This window comes from Cyanistes caeruleus, chromosome 7 (genome assembly GCF_971803275.1).
Source record: "Cyanistes caeruleus chromosome 7, bCyaCae1.hap1.1, whole genome shotgun sequence".
NCBI classification, from domain to species: Eukaryota; Metazoa; Chordata; class Aves; order Passeriformes; family Paridae; genus Cyanistes; species Cyanistes caeruleus.
Window position 1 is genome coordinate 30,037,314 of NC_141707.1, and position 17,831 is coordinate 30,055,144.

A 17,831-nucleotide genomic window follows, 5' to 3' on the forward strand; every position below is an offset into this window, starting at 1 on the left:
AGATTTTGGAGTAGACCAATATATTCTAGGGTAGCACGTGCAGCTTCAGAAAAACACCTGGTTGCAATAGACCTGCTGCCCAAAAGACCAGGCCACAGCTCTGCTGGTGAGAAGCCAGGTGAGCAATTTGGGAGGTATTCAGCACTGAAACAGTCACCACCTCTGCTTGTCCTGCATCCTCACAAAGAATAAGAGGGAACAGCAGATACAGCACTTCTCTCAGTAGCAAAAGCCCTGTAGTATTGTCAGAAGAACTACCAGTTACAAAAGTCCACACCAAAAAAATAGGCACAATCTGAAACTCCTGATCTGAGAGTCATCACAGACTTTGTGACATATGCAATCTCAACAAGACCTTATTTCTAATCCTGCCAATTAATATTTCCTTTATTACCCACAAATGTAATTCTGAAGACGGCCACAGAAGAAAACTAATATGGTAAGAAAAGACATTAAGATTACACAGACAGCATAAGGACTGGAACACTGAAGTCAATCACCAGCCACATATTATCATATTCAAACACTGCTTCTTTGCAGAAATCTACTATAAACTTATTGTCTTGTTTTTGCTTTCAAAGTTGAGTCATATTCTGCAAATGCACTCTCGGTGTTGAAATCCTTTAGTATTTTGCAAGGGGTTTAATTATCCTGCCACATTACCTTGGAGACAGTCCACCATGGGAACAGTTGGTGGGTGAAGTTAGGGGGCTGGTTCTGCTGCTGGAGTGCCGGGAAGGAGTCCGACCAAGGGTATTGCTGGGGGAACCCTGACACAGAAGCAGGAAGACAGGGATTAGCAACGTGTTGCAAAACAGGAGTACAAGTCCAAACAGTGCCTCTGTTTGCTCTAGACAAGCTTAGTGCAGGTTTGATTATGCCTCTTGACCTAAAAATCTGCAGCCATGGTTCATGTAGTCATTAACATGCTCCTGAAGATATGAATCTGAGGATAAAGAAAGTGTATGTGCACTTCTCTACAATCCACAGTACCTGCAAATTAAATACACAACATGTATGGCCTGCAAATATTGCCAGAGAAATGGTTCATCAACCCAGCTTCTCAAACAAGATTTGCAAGGCTCCAAAATACGCTCAGCATTACCCTAGCAATTTAGTATTCTAATTACACAGCTATTTTCCACATTGTCTAAAGCATTCTGATTATGCTTGTTCGGAGCATAAGTAAGCCATCTAATACCATTTTTCCACTGGCCTGCACAATCTTTTATACCACACCAAAATAAGGAGAAATTGCTCTCAATTCTGATACTTTTCACATAGAGTCAAAAGTATTAGAGAATCCAGACCATTTGCCTGGAAGCCTAATGCTGCAGCTCTAGCTTGAACTAAATTTTACTTAGCCCTGTGGAAGTGCAAAGATAAGAAGGTTCACATTCCAGCAAGTTCACAAGATTTCCACATTGAAAAGACAAAATATTCCCTAATCCTTGCTGCTCTGGGAAGGGAAAGAAATTTCCTATTTAAATCTACTAACATATTCCTTCAGTGAAATAAAAATATGTAAGAGCTTCATGCAAAAGCAAAACATAAGGTAATAGACATAGACTGAGGTGACCTGTAGGTCACATTAAAGATCCTGCAAGCTTCTTAACAGATAGTATAACTGTTATTAAATTGATCTCAGTAATAGTCGTAAGCCAGAAAATCTGTGGTATTAGGATATGTTTTAGCCAAAAAGTCATTACTGGCAGGACTGTCAAAAGCACCACCAACATGAAAGCACAAACCCCACCAATTTCAATGCACTTCTCAGTCATTTTTTTAATCTCTTCTGGTTAGGACTATATTAAATTTTAAAATAACTGAGTTTTTTATTTTAATGGTCCCTATTAAAAGCAACATCAAACAAAAGCCTCTGTTGCCATATTGCTTCAGGACAACAGTTACAGATAATTAAAACTGAACATCTGCAACAGCTTATCAATGAGCTGCTGTCTTTGGGGCTCTGCTTTTTGCAAGGACAGGGGCCTCTCACCACACTGGTGTTACTGGAGTTCTTGAGGTGGTTGTGCAGGAGCTTGGTAGCACCATCCTGGAATGTTTTTGGCAAGGCACCAAGTAACATGGTAAACTCAGGAGTGTTCAATTCAAAGAGAGAAATCAGGACTATTTGTGCTGCCTGAAAAGAAGAAAAAAAGAGACCATCAGTTTTTGTTCTTTGAAAAGAGCGTGCATTCTCTTGGTAGAGATTCTTACAGTAAATGACGTGTGTTTCATTCAAAAAGAAGACTCTCCTATCAGACAAATTTTTGAAATGTTCTTTGTGCTATATCATAGCAAATTAGTAACAGCAATAGTTTCGTTCTTAAAGCTTAAATATTTCTGCATTTTTATCATTATTTCCCCAGATGTGAAGTGTACAGCTATTCACAGCTAGTGCGAAACTCTTACCATTGTCTTGTCCAGCACATATTTCAATTGAACAAGTTACTGCAAAGATCTACTGAAAACAAATAAAACTAGAAGTTCAAACAAGTATGAAGACTCTAGGACTGCAATCTGTCACTCCTGTGCTTTTTATTTTATGTGTGAATGCCATGAGTTCTCTTGCCACCCAATCTCTTCTCTTCCTAGGGATCCCAAGTTTGTTTCATAAAGCAGATAATCCACCTCTCCTTTTAAGTCTTGACCACTCAGGCTGTTTCAGCAATATGACTCCATCTGAAGTGGAAGATTTATGATGATGCTGACAACCACCATTGTCTCAACCATGGATAGGCTAAACCCCATCAGATTTCCTAAATTTAGTAAGTGAAACTGAGATACCACTGAAACAATTGAGAATTCTACCATTAATTTTACTGGACAGGATTTGCTTTATGTCCTTCAGAGAACTCCTGCCAGAACAGGATCTCCCCTAATCCATTAGCAAACATACAGCCCTGCAGATCCTGAACTAGGACATTGGAATCAAATGGGAATGGAAACAGAATAAATCACAGACTGCAGACCTGAAAAAGTAATTAACATCACATGTTCCTAACTAGACTTCCCCAGCAGCATCCAACCTGTGTGAATGCATCAGTTCTGGGGGCTTTTTCCCTGACTTTACTTCGAAAGTATACAAACATACAAACATCAAGAACAATAAAAATGAAGTAATAATGAAGGACCTCTGATAGTTTACTGCAGCACCTTCTTCAAGGAGGGTGTAACCATTAACACATCAACTTCCAGAATACATATCTGGACACAAAGCAGTGGCTTGGACTCACAAAGTTAAGCAGCAAAGCTACACACACTCTTATTTTGGAAAAGAATACACATATACTTAGGAAGAGCAGACACTTGGGTTTGACCCTTTCAGGAACTTTCTAAAATCTCCTAAAAATGAAAAATAACTTTGAAAAGGGTACACGTGTAATTCACTGCTGTGGGAATAAATGTACATTCGTTATTCTCATCACTTTAAAGAAGGGTTTTTTAGTAAATAATGTGCTCCCAAAGTTGCCATAATTATGCAATTCCCTGTGGAGTGGAATTCTTCACAGATGATGAACTTGGGTACACAAGCACCCTTCAGAGTGGAGGGGAATCACAGTACCTTATTGTTTTAGTGTGCAAACTGCAATTCAAGCTATACTGTTTCTTCTGCCATCAACAGCAACTAGCACAGCTTTGTATATAAAAACATTTTCCATCCATGAAAGTTTGGTATCATCCTTTTCATATGGCCAACAAAGGAACCAAGGCCTACAACACTCAACAGGCTTCCAAGGACTGCAGCAAACGACAGGTCTTCAGACTTCATTCCAGATGGAACATGCTGCCTCTCCTGCCAAAACTCTGACTTGAACAGAATCACAGTATGTGATTATTCACTCCATTCTAAAGATCTAAGGATGAAAGAAGTGAGGAGATCTTTCTCAACTCCATTGTCTACCCTCCTCTGACCTGAAGTTTTGGACAACTGCCATGAAGCCTGCCTGGTATCCAACAAGGAAGTGTATTTCTGTCCATTTTGATCCAAGAACTTTTAAGCTTTCACCAGCACACTATTTGCTGTAATAAAAATATTACTGCACACGAGAGATCTCAGAACAAGGAACAGCAAGTTGAACTGGATGCAAAGTGACAAGTCATGCCAACGTACATTCCTGTTGGTGAATGGCATGCATATCCTTGATAGTTAGGAGTGGACATGCAGATCCTCTGTGTCAGAACAAGTAGATCTCACATTCATTGAGATAAAAAAAATCCCAAAACAACAAAGCCAAAAAACCCAAAACCAAAAACCCCCAAACCCCACAAAAATCGATCAACAAGGTTACCAGACTGAGAGATTGCTTAGCAATTAGAATATCTGGAGTTATCAACTGGTAAGTCAGGAGCTGCCCAACAGAGATGTTCGAGATGCATCTCAGAGACCTGAGTGAAACTTTCAGCAAAGCTCCACCACAAACACTAATAGCACTGACATTGTGCTACAGGAGTAGCTGAGAGAAGTTTCAGGTCTCAGGAGGTCATTACAGTTTTGTTCCAGTTTTGTTTCGTTTTGGCTTTAATAAAAACAGAACTCTGTGTGCCCTCCCTCTTTGAACAAAACACAGCTTGTCTTCAGGAGTGTCTGCCAGAATTCTGTATACCCAGTGCTTTTCAGCAGCTTTCCTATCACCTATAAGTAGTCACTGGTCTTTGAATGAAGTGCTTAACAGTAGCTCCCCATGCTCAGTCTTCTGCAGCCTCAAAGAAAACAGACGTATAGTTTATGGTTTTTGAAATAAAGCTGAGGACTACTACTATATCCTGAGAGTGGTGTTCCAGTAAAGGTCTCAAAAACAATACTGGAGTTACATGGGTAAAACCCTGTCTGTATTCTTTCTAAATTATCCTTAGACATCCAACAGCACTTCCAGGTTTATTTCAGGTAAAAGTCATTATCTGAAAGTGCGCCCATATATATTCCTACTTAATATTTAATACTCAAAGGTTTTGGTCCCTGCCACTGTAAGATCAACGTTTTTACCTACTGGCCTCAAAAGCTGGAAGGTCCATGTTAGCTTGAAATCACGTTTTTAACATGCTTTAAGTTTCACTCCTGCAATGTTTCTAATACAAGTAATTTTATTTCAGTAATGAAGAACATCAGGAGCAGCACTTCCACATCTGTTGTAATACTTAGATTTGGACACACTTGATAATCCTCTAAGTTTCACTCATCTAGCATATTTTTACCTAATCAAAGGATATTGTCAACAAATAATGTTTTTAAGAATTTTACATCTGTGGATTTTAGGTTTGTGACAAACCAGAGACTTTTTCATAATCTCTAAATTTCTGGACGTCTTCTGAAAAATCTTGCTTCATTACATTACTGTCAGAGTAAATAAATACAACAAGCAATAAAAAAACCTTATTTCTGTACACAATGTACAAACATTCTCCATGCAACACTCATGCTTGATGATATATAGTCTGAAGAAAGTCATATCTGAATTTTCCCTTGCCTTTGTGTCCCTGTACCATTAGTACGGAACACTAATCCATCTCCTTCAGTGACATATAATGTAGACCCTACAGATTATCTAATCTTAATGAAGCCATTCTCTGCTGGCTTCAGCTGGAGAAACTCCAGTCACTTCAGAGCCTGACTATGCTAGAGAGGGGATCTGGCTCAGTGTCAGGTTCTTGAATCATTTGCAAAGGATTGCTTATGTAATTTTATTATTTTCCTTATCACAATGCACTGAAATATCAGGTTCCACAAGCCAGTAGCAGCTCCCAAAGTTTCACACTTAGGTCACTGCAATTCCTGCTATCCAACAGTGTCAACTGCTAAAGGGACACAAATGCTTCAGCACTATCTATTTTTTATTTTTACCTAGATGGTGGTTGATAGTCAGATTTATCAAAATCTGTAACTTTTTCAATTTAGCTGAATTATAATCAAGTGTCTTTGAAATCTTTTGGGCTTATTAAGCAAACAGATCAAGGCTAAGTGGAAAAATCCATTGATTTTAGAAAGGAAATGTGGTCAGTGACCTAAGGTTAATATAAGTGTCTTATGATTGCTGCTGCTGCTGCTCCAATGGACCAAGCAGAGTAAGCAGATAGTTGCTTGAGCTACATAAAGGCAGTTTCCAAATTATTCAAACCTCTAGTGGTGATGTGCTCCCAACAGTGGCAGCCCCACAAAAGAAGGGGACTTTATACCCTGATCCTTTTATGAGGAACTACAGTAAGAGAGTTAACAGGAAAACACATCAAAGCCAAAAATTACTTCAGACAGACACACTTTTTTCAGGCTCCTAGTTCAGGTCTCTTTACACAGCTAGACAGTTGAGTTGAGACTGCAAACACAATTAGTGTGATTAGTGCACAAGGCTTTCAGTCTACCTGTTTACATTTCTCTTCCAAGTTTCCTTCACCAGGCCCTGAGGAGGCTGTAGTTGTCCTAGCTGGCAAATCCTCACCCACCCAACTATGCATCGTCTGGGTTTGACAAACAGGAAAGTTGGTATTATTCAAAGAAAACATAGATTTTTAACTCAATCACCTAAACAATACACATGCTATCTTTTTGCAGAAGAATTTTGATCCATTTCTTGCTTCATTTCAAGCAATGGAAACCAATTTAAAAAGCATTATTTGATGTCATCAGAAGAGCATTCCTTTCGGCAGAAGGCAACTGAAATCAAATCAAAAATTAAATTCGGCCACAGCTCTCAGGCTTACAGATCATCCCTTAATTCTTCTACAAGGCTTTACTTTGGCAACCTCCTGGTGGCCTCCATAACCACTTGAAAACCTCAGCTGAGGTGCAGAGCCTAGGCAGTGCTGAACTGAGATAGCACTTGCATCTGGCCAGCCAGGCATGGGGGAATAGGTGCATGTCCCTGCACCTGCCCTCACATATCTCTAAGTTCAGAGGAAGTTACAGTTGAAAACTTGCAAACTCCTGTCTCAGTCTGGTCATCAGTCTGATGGACCAACACTGCCTATAAATGCCTTTTATCATGTGATCAGTCTGGGGAAGAGCCTCACTAACATCTACTCACTTTTGAAAACTGAATCATATTCTGAATGCATCATACACTTCACCATCCATTCTAAGAAAAATGTAGTTTTTAATAACTTACGGCACAATGGAGCAGAGAAGCTCTCTCTCATGTCACTTTGAATTATACTAAAATGAAGATCAAATGGAGATCCACTGATATCAAGGGGCAGCACTTGCACATTAGGCAGCTTGAATTAGCACACACTGGCACACGGCTTCAATTCTCCAATGGGTAGCTGGTGTTAAGTGAGTTATTCCCATTTACTGAGAGTTTGCAAGCTCTAAACAAGCGTTATTTCAGTGTACTTTCCAGCAGACAATTAAGTATTTGCTGGCACTGAACCAACAAACTATCTACCAAACTAAACCTAGTATTTGTTCCTTTTTCAGGCCTAGAATCAGAGGAGCAAGGACATCCACATACAGACATGGCATGAAGCACAATGGCTTTAGCAGTTTACACATAATCCAAGCACATTAGCTTGAGTACAAGTTTTAAACACACAGTCTTCCCAAAACACTTGAATTAGCATATGCTGTTCATATCCATATCCTGAAAAGGAAGAATTTGTTTAACAGATTTAAATACAGAAACAGATTAAATGCATGTTGCTATTCTGTTTTACACAGTAAAATATTACACGTGCTTCATATGTCACAAAAGGCTCTTACAAGTCAGAGATAGTTGCATTACAAGTGTTATAGGCATCTCAGAAAAGTGACAACAAAAAAGATGCAGCACCAAATTACCACATGTTTGGATTACTGTTCTATAGTAGATTATGACTTGTGTGCTGTTGTTTTGTGACCTGGGGACAGAAAAGACCATGGCAAAAATGTTCATTATTTCTTGAGAACCAGACATTACCCCGGAAATCAAGTTTGATGGAGGCTACCCTGAGTAACTTTGCTCATTATAAAATGGCAGTCGTTGCAAAAACAAGTTTTAGTCCTGAAACTAGAAACATAGGTTACTTTCCACTAACAACTGAGAAGCTTTACTTATAAACCTGGCATGATCGAAGTCTGAATTCTCAGGCAAAAGTTCCCACATACAAACAAAGAAAGAAGAGCTATTGAAGTCATATGGTTTATAATGAAAACATGCACTTTTATCTGCATGGATTTTTGAAATGTTAGAGGAAGTATGGTAGAATTATCTGTCACACTGCAAACAGCTCTGCAATGCATCATGTAAACATCACCTCTAGACTTGATTTTTAAAATAGAAACATCACCTATACCTGTGTAGGTGTGTGAGTGTTTATATAAATGGCACGTACACACAAACATATTGTGCACAGGCACACAATATAAGTGTGAGTATACACATTCTGTGAAGCCATTTCTTCTCCGTGTTACCATGCACTAGCTCTTCTAGCAAACAGAGTATGTGCTTATATTCAAACTGCTTTCAACTCAAAGCATCCTAGAAGGCTGTATAAAGTGGAGGGACTCAGTTTAAGGAAATGCACTTCAGCACCATGCTTCCAACAAGCACATCACGATTCTCTGGCCACTAACATTGGGTGAAAGCCATTTTCCTTACACTGCGTACACTAAAAACATTTGGCCTCTCATAGCTCTGTAGCATCAAATTCAAAACAAACAGAAAATGAGGGATACTATTTTGGAAACACAGCTAGGACATAGAGAACCTTTTTGTTCTAATAGCTTTAAATCAAAAGTATTACAGTATTTTTCCTAACACTGACTATGTTTTAAATGCCTGATAGAAGGTCCTCTGGGCATTTACTCTGAGTTTGACTTCTTTTGGAATATTCTTTGGCTAAAAGGCTGACCTCAGCAATATGAATGTAGTCGTATTTAAGATTCCATAAGCATGAAATGAAATCCTAATGCCTGGTGCTCTGGTAACTTGGCTCATCATGGAGTCCAGGAGATGCACAAATCTGGTGTAGGAGTACTGCAAGAGTGCTAGAGAAACCTCTGACCCAGAAAGGCAAGGGCCTATGGCTGGAGAGTACTAAAATAATTTGCCATTCAAAAGTATTTCTGCAAATGTCCTCTTTCCCACTGCTACTGTAACAGACCATGACCAACAGTGTTTATTGCTCAACGCCAGTACAAATAAGCAATGCCATTTCAGCTCACTAAGAGGTTCTGAAAGTGCTCTTACAGTGACATATCTGTACCAGAGTAACTGAAATCAGACTGATGTGAGACGGGTGATTAAAACTTCCAAGAGTTTTTAGAGATCTCATGGCATCACTATGCAAAAGAGCCTCATTTCCTTTCCTTGAAAGTGTTTGCATTCCTGTCACTGATCCCCCTATAGATATCACAGCAATACTTTATCCAAAGTTGCTTGATCTAGGCTTTACTGATTGACAGGTTTTGCTTGTCAGTGTGACAATATCAATATTTCTCAAGAAATGACTTTGAGGATTACTAAAGATGTAAATACATCTTTCATTGCCTGCTTCAGCTTATGAAGTATCTGTTGGCCTGCAGTTTTCTCTCTGAAATCTTCCTCATCTTCTTCATAATTCAGACACTGTTTCTCAATCAGTTTCAGTGAAAAAAAATCTGCTCCTGAACTCATTTTCTTTGGATATCCCTCAAGTTCACCTGCAAACCAGTGGTAGCAATCCAAGGAGGCCCTTCCCCAAGGTACTCTCAGGAGGGCTCCATCTTCATGAAAATTAGAGCAACACAAGCACCCTCCTGGGCTTTTTGATTCAGTGCAATGGTTCTAGTTTCTTACCCAAACCTATCCAACTGTCTGTATTCAATGGCAGCTTGCAGTGACAAGTGGGGCAGTTGAAAGAAAAAGTTTTCCCAGTTACATAAACGGAAGGCAGAATGTGATGTACACGTGACACAAGCCTTCCTGTAACATGTAAAAATGCCTTCAAGCTTGTAAAATAAAACAACTGTAAGAATGTTTCATCAACAGGGAAGCCAATCAGGATATCTGGAACAAAGGAAAGAAATTTCTCCTGCCCTGAGATTAGTACTCCGAATACCAATCAGGTAATACAGATCTTGTTATTTATCGTTAAGACCAGAGCTGGGCAGATTAACAAGATGGTAAGAATTGTCACTGGCCCTTCACCTCAGGAGGCCTCATTCCCCTTCAGCCTGTACAATGTCCTCTTAAAGACTAAGATCCTGTGTGCCCTCGCAGCTGATTCCACACCCACAAATTCTGGGCACTCATGTTAAATAAAAGTTTCCATTCAGACAAGCCTTGGACACGAGGTTTCTGTAGGCTTTGGCCAAAGTCAAATGAGAAGCCTTATTCTAATTTCCATTCTCAAACTGATGGCTCTTTTCCAAGATCAAAGTATTTTCCCACACAGAGCCCATGCCTGTCATCCAAATTCAATCAGCACTTTACCTACGTAAGGATTGCACAACAGCTTTGCTGGCAATATTATTAATAAAATGGTGAAGTTACTGACTTATAACGTCCTCACAGACCAGTCATCACAGTATTGGCATTGCCATTGTGTTACTTTTTTGTGTGGTAATTAACCGGCTTTTGCAAAATTATTTCATCAAATCTTCAACAATTTCCAGAGGAAAATCAGAATTAACACCCTGCTACAGCAGGAAATAAATCAGTGCAGAGGAAAGTTAAATACCTCACACAAGGTTAGATGCTACTGCAGTTGAAATTACAGCTCAGTTATCTGAAATCCTGATCTCTGCCCTGCTCACTGATAAGCTCTGCTTGGAGAAAAAGCCAGGAGCTGGCTGCATGTGCAGGAATCACCAACAGGTGCTCTCCTCACACTGGAACCACATCCCATCCAGGCATCCACACAGCACTGCAGGACCTGCTCCTACCCCGTGGCTTTTGCTCAGCATGGAGAGCAAATGTCTTCACCTTTCTTCCAGCACAGCTTGCAGGAAGTAAACCTTAAGCTGAATGCAGGGTAAACACCCACAAGTACTAACAATCTTTAAAACAAGACAAATATTTACCTGTAACACACTGCAGATCACCTTATTTTAAACCTCAAGCTTGACAATAATTTCAACTGTACATAGTTAATGGCTACTATCAGCAGCCATTAATCATTTAAATGATTTCTGCCCTAAGAGGGAATCACAACATTCTGTCAATACACACTTTAGAATCAACTGCAGGCTCCTCATAGTACATCACGTTTTTCTTGTGATAACAGAGCTTATGTTTAACCACAGATGTCATTCCATACAGGACCATAAATTGTTTTAGCAAAACAGCATTTAACTTTTTCTGATCTCACTAGCTACAAAACATGAGCTGCAGTTCAAGTCATGTCAGATTGGTTAAGGATGCTCATTAAGTGTGTTTAATGTTGTCACATAGTTATTAATAAAGCTGTAGCATTCAGTTTGAAAAGGTTTTTGGGCTAAATGACTTTTGTTTTTTTTCTGTTTTCCCCCAGTGCCTTAACATTACGTGGCTGGGACCTCCATGACCATAACTCCTAGTAAGTAGTAGTAATGGACAGATGAACAAAAGGATAATTGCATTATAAACTGAAAATAGAATCAATTTATTGAACAGAAGCCTTGATGACTATTACAGGATTAGATTTGCATGATTAATTCCACGTGCACACAGCAGCCACATGCCTTCCTCACTGACAGATATCACCAGTGTGAGGAAGTTTGCTTTATCTGTCTCTGCTCAAAGGTAAACCCCAGCATGGCCACAGCACACAAATGTTATTTGCATTATAGCAGAATTCAGTAACTCAGACTTGGGTGAAAAGGATACTGGCTGTGGGACTCCATTTCTTGGGGGAAAGAGTCCCTGTCTCCACGAGTAGCTGAGCAGCAGCATCACTGTTCCACCAAGTCAGCCACAGTCATACCTGTAAATTGGACTACACCACCCAGGAGCCCTTGGTACCATGAATGACCTGCCCTCTTGTCACTTGCAGGAGCTTGCACTGGCAGTCTTAAGACCAGATTATATTGAAAAACTACATATTTTTACACTTTATACAGGCCACTTGTGGTACTTCAATCACCTGAAGACAAAACTGATTCTTCTTCTCCCCAATAATCTCTACTGCCATCTCCATTTTCAAGTTGTCACAGTGTTTTTAGGGCATGGTCTGCTCTGCATTGTGGGAAACCACAGATCTTGAAGGCCACCATAATACCTTCCACAAGGGCAGAATCTTCTGATGCTTAAATGAATCATCTAGATATTAAAAAGGTACTATTTTTTTTTCCCCCCAAGTTATAGTGCCAAAAAAACCACGGAAATATTTGTATTCTCCAGAACATTTTACCTGCCTAGATTGGCTCTTGATAATCCAATTCACTATTGCATAACCAATTCATAAGCCTGTTAACTACAGTCCTGACAGAGATAACAACAAATGATTGCTTATAAATCCTTTGCTACACTGTTTCTTCTAAAGCCTCTGGTCTGTACTATGTTCTTAATAAAATCATAGTACAGCAATGGTATGATGAAATAAAGATCACCTGTGCATCTGTTTTTAATAGTCTAAATTAGCTTAACTGTGTAATAATTTATTTGAAAACTACTGGCACCAAAGGCAAATCCAAGTCATATGTAGGTTTAATAAAAAAAAAAATTTGATTCAGTAATCTCTTGTAAGCCCCAAGGCACTTTCCCAAGTACTACTCAGGTAGAGTTTACTGGAAATTTTGCCAGAGCTGTGCAAGCCATTGGAACAGACAGAAGGATGGACACCACACAGTGAGCACCTGCTCCCCACAGCCCACAGGGAACAGCAAACATCCAATTTTTCAGCTGCAGCAGATACTCTCTGCTTCCCTTTGCACGCAGCAATGATGACCCCTAATGGTGGAATGTTTCTCCTGCTGAGCAATATGAAGAGAATTTGCTTTTCAATGCATATTTCTACTTAAAATATTTACAACTTCCCCTCCCAGCAGCAGCAGAGTAAGCTGCTTGAGATTCACCTGAACTGTAACACAGAAGTGGCTGCTTTGCCTGATCAATTCTTTCTGACTTTGGACACGGAAACATTAAAATACAAATCCATATTCCAGATCTAAGTCCAGAATTTAAAGTAACCCTTTTTTCCTGAGGGAGACTGTCTTACAGAAGCAAGTTGTAGTTACAGTGCTGTGAATAATCCCTGCAGAAGTCTTCAGGAAAGAGGATGTTCCTTTTTCCCTCAGAACCAATCACCTGTATGCGAGCAAGCAAACAGCACATGCCCAAACAGCTTCTTTGAAGCCCTCCTTCAGCTGCTGGATAATGCACATGTGTGTGGCAGCACATTTGATACCCAGCAATCATTTCATCAGAATCAAATAAAAGTAATTTTATTATTGCTAAAGTTATAAAACTGCATGCTATTCTAGCATTAAGTCAACATTTTATGGGCATATAGTGTTAAGTTGTCTGACAGTATGGAATTATTAAAATTTGTCTGGTTGTTTTTTAAATTCAAGTACATCTCAAAGCCTTTAACTCCTACTGGAAATAGAAGGTAATTTTAAACTGTGTTAAAATGCCAGCTACATAAAACAAAGTCTTGCTTTTCTCTTGGGAGAGACGAGTATCACTACCTGTCCCATTTTAGCTTGCCTGACACTTGCATCAAGAGCAAGATAAAGAAAAAGGTAACTATTACCCAGGCCTGACCTAATTGTGTCAGTTTTTTCCAGATAGAGATAAACACACAGCACTTAAAAGGGAAGTGTTGAGAGCCCCTGGCAGCTTACTGATTTGTTTACTTTCTTTTAACAACATTATAACACTGAATTTGTGCTAGCTTTCAGTCTACAAAGCACAAAGCCTTCACCTTTAACAAAACACAAACCTAGAGATATTTCCAGAATTCTCAAGAAAAAGCACATTTTCAAACCATGATCTCTTTTTGTACAGTAATAGTAGTTAAAGTCACACAAGTACCTACTAGGAAAAAATATATGAAGACATGCTTCAGAATTGTGTGTTGACTCAATTGATGGTTTTGTTTGGACAGTGAGGTATGCAGAATCAGGGCTTTGTTAAGTTAGAGTCTAATCACTGAACTTTTCATTACCTTTATGACAGGTTTGTTTGGGTTTTTTTCTCCTTCCTGAAGAGTAAATTACTGCAAATACTTCAGTGTCCTGGCTTACCTTTCTCACATCTGAGCTCTTTGGTTCTGTAGTCCAAGTTATAATTCTAGATACAGCAAGTCTTGTCTCACTGGAGTTCACAAAGTCTGTTGGATCCATCTGTCTTGCCAAGGACTCAATATACTTCAGGATAGCAACTTTGACCTGAGAAATGAAAAGGGATTTGTGAAGCTCAGGAGTTGGCAAAGATGAATTTTTTCCATAGGAACAGATCCCACTACAGATTCACAAGACTTACATCACATGGTTGGGAGCAAGTGTTCCTGGGAAGTGTCTCCAAGTTGCCAATACTATTTCTATATCATGCACATAATATAATAATTACCTTCTCATGAGTTCTATGCTTTATGGTATGCCTGACATGACAAGCTAAGACAAGCCATGTTGATGCCTTAGTGAAATGGCTTTTAATACTGACCTTCAGGTTTGGTGTCTGGGTCTGATCTACAATAAACCTCATCAAAATGTTAAACTGCTGATCAAATGGAAAAGAATCCCTGTCCAAAGGAAACAAAAACAAAAATAAATTAACTCAATACCTCAAAGCTTACATAACAGATTTCAACACACTTTTTTTCTGGGTAACTTTACCATCAATAAGAGAAACTCTAAGCTTAAGGATTAGCTAGTTACTGACACAAGACTGGAGAAAACTGCTAAATCAGTATCTGTACACACTGTTACTCTGTCTGTACACTTCTTCTGCCATGCCTATCCATTTCATTTCAGACTCTGCTTTGTTCCCTTATCTCTAGAAGCAGCTTATTTTATCTTGTCCTTAGGGCTCATACCTGGTTTTGATCTCTCTCCTCTTTTTCCCCCCTCTATTTTCTCCTAGATTATTACTATTTTTATTTTCTTTTTAAATTATCCTGTTTCTAGAATGAGCTGAACTTTACTGTAATAGTGTCCTGCACTGGACATCCTTTGAAAAGGACATGAAGTACAGAATTGGTGTGAGCACTGCAGTAGTATTCAAGGTCTTACCCTGACCTGACTGTTATTAGTGTTTGAACAACATGAAAGAGGTGCTGATCTTTGTGGTAAAGCATCTTTCATGTTCTGAATACTGCATTTTTTTTTATGTCAATCAAAAAATGGTATCTGAGCACACACCCCACAAAACCCTAAAATCAACCAGTTACATCTTTTTTAATTTATGCTTTAAAGTTATTTACTTATAAGAGAGACAGGCCCCTTTAATTCAATACTTGAAATACTGTGACATAATTTTGTTCTCCTATATTCATCAAGATTGAACCCTCAAAATACACAGCACTGCATGATTTCTAAAATCATGCCTTCCTGTAATCCTGAAAAAATCTCCACAACATTTGCCATCTGAGTACTCTACCTGGTGACATCCAAAGCTTTTTGAACTTTTGCCTGCACAGACCCCAACAAATCTGCTCCCATTTTCTTTAGCAACTGGGTCAGGAGAACAAAAAGCCAATCCTGCAAGTCATCTTTATGAATGATGATGAAATCAACCAGGGTTTCCAGGAACATGCTGAAGACCTATAAACAAAAAAAGTCTCAGAAAAAGAAATACAGTTCTTAAAATAAAACTATTCAAAGGGGAAGGGGGTTTACAGTCTGAGTTTCAGGATGATTTTGTTATAAAAGTTTCATGAATTAATGATTTTAGTGACTACATTGTTCTGGAAAAAAAATCAGACAAGACATGTCTAAAATGTGTTGTATTAAAATACCACATGTAACGAATGAAGGAAAGGGATAGAAAACACTTACTCTCTGTTGTGAATTCCACGGCAAAGCAGGCCATGCAACAAAACAAACCACTCGTTAGCACACAGAGTGATCAAGGATGCAGTTTCTCAACAGATAAAAGACACATTCATTCAAAGTTTACATTTTCTTAAAACACAATCTCTTCTCAGCAGAATTGCTTAAAAAATTATATGCCTTGTATCTCCTCAGCCAAGTAGTTTATATGTCTATATACAATTATAAGAACAAAGCTATGTGTGTTTAACACCACAACTAATGAGTTTGCATCAGTAATTCTACAAAAGCAGTGAAGATGACAGATCAGTGCTGCCACAAAGGATATACTTGAGCCCAGTATGCAATAAATTTCCACCTTATTCAGAAACTGGAAATATTTTGCTAACAAATAATTACACCTCTATCCTTTCTACTACACATACCTTGGGGAACCAAAGCATTAAGAACTTACAGGTAGGTACTACAAGCTTGATGAGGCCTGTGGGACACCTGGTCCACAGTATAGTTAAGGCTAAAAATGCACATTTTGAGCAAGACCTATGACAGGCTACTCTGCCTGCCCATGGTATTTCCACCCAACAATCATTTATTAAAACTGGTTTACCAAGAGGCCTTGAAGTACAAATGTTTATACAATTTATTCTTTCTCAAACTGCATTTAACCCAACAGCTGATAGTTTTACACAGCCATTACTGGTTTTCCTGAACTAGCAAAACTCAGAAACAAGCATGAAATTACCTATTCCTGTTTCCCTGCTTTCCCATAGAAATCCACTAGTTCTGAACATGCCTATGGGCCCTACCTCCCCATTCTGAGGCTCGCTTCTTAAGAAATGTCTTTATATTTATGCCACAGCCTTTAACTTCAAAGGTCAGTGTTTTAAAGAAGGCAAAGTAGCTATATTAAAGACCTAGATTATGAGATTCAGAATAGTATCTTGGTGAGACAGCTGCTCCCAGGTGTACACAATACACAAACCCAGTGGCTGTGATGCTCATGACCATTCATGGACCACCTGTGTATCACCAAAAATACACCCTAGAGGAGTGCAAATCAAAGTGAACTTCTGGCTCCAGGAGGTGACCTCTGAAAGGCATTAGGCAGGTTACTCAGGAAGCATGGAGTAACCAGTTCCTAGTGACATAAGAGAGACTGAGACACATCCCCTCCTTGTAAAATAAATGAAAACCAAGGAGGTTTTTAAATGCCAGTTTTCCCCGGCAGATGGCAGCGGCAGAAATACAAACCACTCATCTTGGAACAGAGTCAAATGTGCACACACAGTAACGCAGGAGAGCGAGCCAAGGCTTTGTGATCTTACCTTGCTGTGAGGGTCAGCAAACATGCGAGTAAATATTTCACACAGCCTTTTTAACTCCACTCGGCTAAAATACATAAATAAAACACGATATTAATGCCAAAGTTTTAGTTGCAGGAAGAAAAAAAAAAAAGGAAAAAAGATCAGCTAATAAACATTAACAGCTGAAAGCTCTAACCTTCTATATTTAAATGTTACTTCAGCCACACTTCTGAAAACTCTGTTTATCTAGACAAAGCATTTAATGGAACTCCAGTTTAACTGCTGGGATCACCAGTTTTACATTAAGAATCTAATCAACATTTATTTTTTTAAATCTTAAACCAGACAATAGCATTTTCTGCTGCTTTTATTTTCTTCTATATTTTGGATTCCAGAAAACAACTTGAAATGTGCACAGTTAGGAGGCACTTAGTTTCAGTCTGGGTCAAGGTCACTGAATCACACTTTTTTTCCCCACCTTTTTACGTCTTCTTTGTGTCAAGGATTTCAAAATTTCAAGTAAAATCAAAATTTTCTGGTTATATACTAATCAAATCTTTTGGTTTAAATTCCCAGTTGCTTCAGTAGTATCAGTCTAGAATGAGATTATTAACACATCAGAACTGACTCCAAAGTCTGACAGCAGACAGGCACACTGA

General features: G+C 38.9%; 1 protein-coding gene across 47 annotated transcripts in view; it reads right to left on the reverse strand.

Moving 5' to 3' along the window:
* Window positions 1-17,831, reverse strand: part of CLASP1 (cytoplasmic linker associated protein 1) — a 167,814-nt gene that overhangs the window by 26,393 nt on the left and 123,590 nt on the right. For all 47 annotated transcript variants that reach the window (XM_086897376.1, XM_086897399.1, XM_086897365.1 and 44 more), the window contains 6 exons: window positions 17,194-17,257; window positions 15,477-15,640; window positions 14,541-14,619; window positions 14,123-14,266; window positions 2,000-2,143; window positions 664-770 (listed from right to left, as the gene is read on the reverse strand). In XM_086897376.1, coding sequence (XP_086753502.1) covers window positions 664-770; window positions 2,000-2,143; window positions 14,123-14,266; window positions 14,541-14,619; window positions 15,477-15,640; window positions 17,194-17,257 — 702 coding nt within the window. The remainder of the gene's footprint in view (window positions 1-663; window positions 771-1,999; window positions 2,144-14,122; window positions 14,267-14,540; window positions 14,620-15,476; window positions 15,641-17,193; window positions 17,258-17,831) is intronic.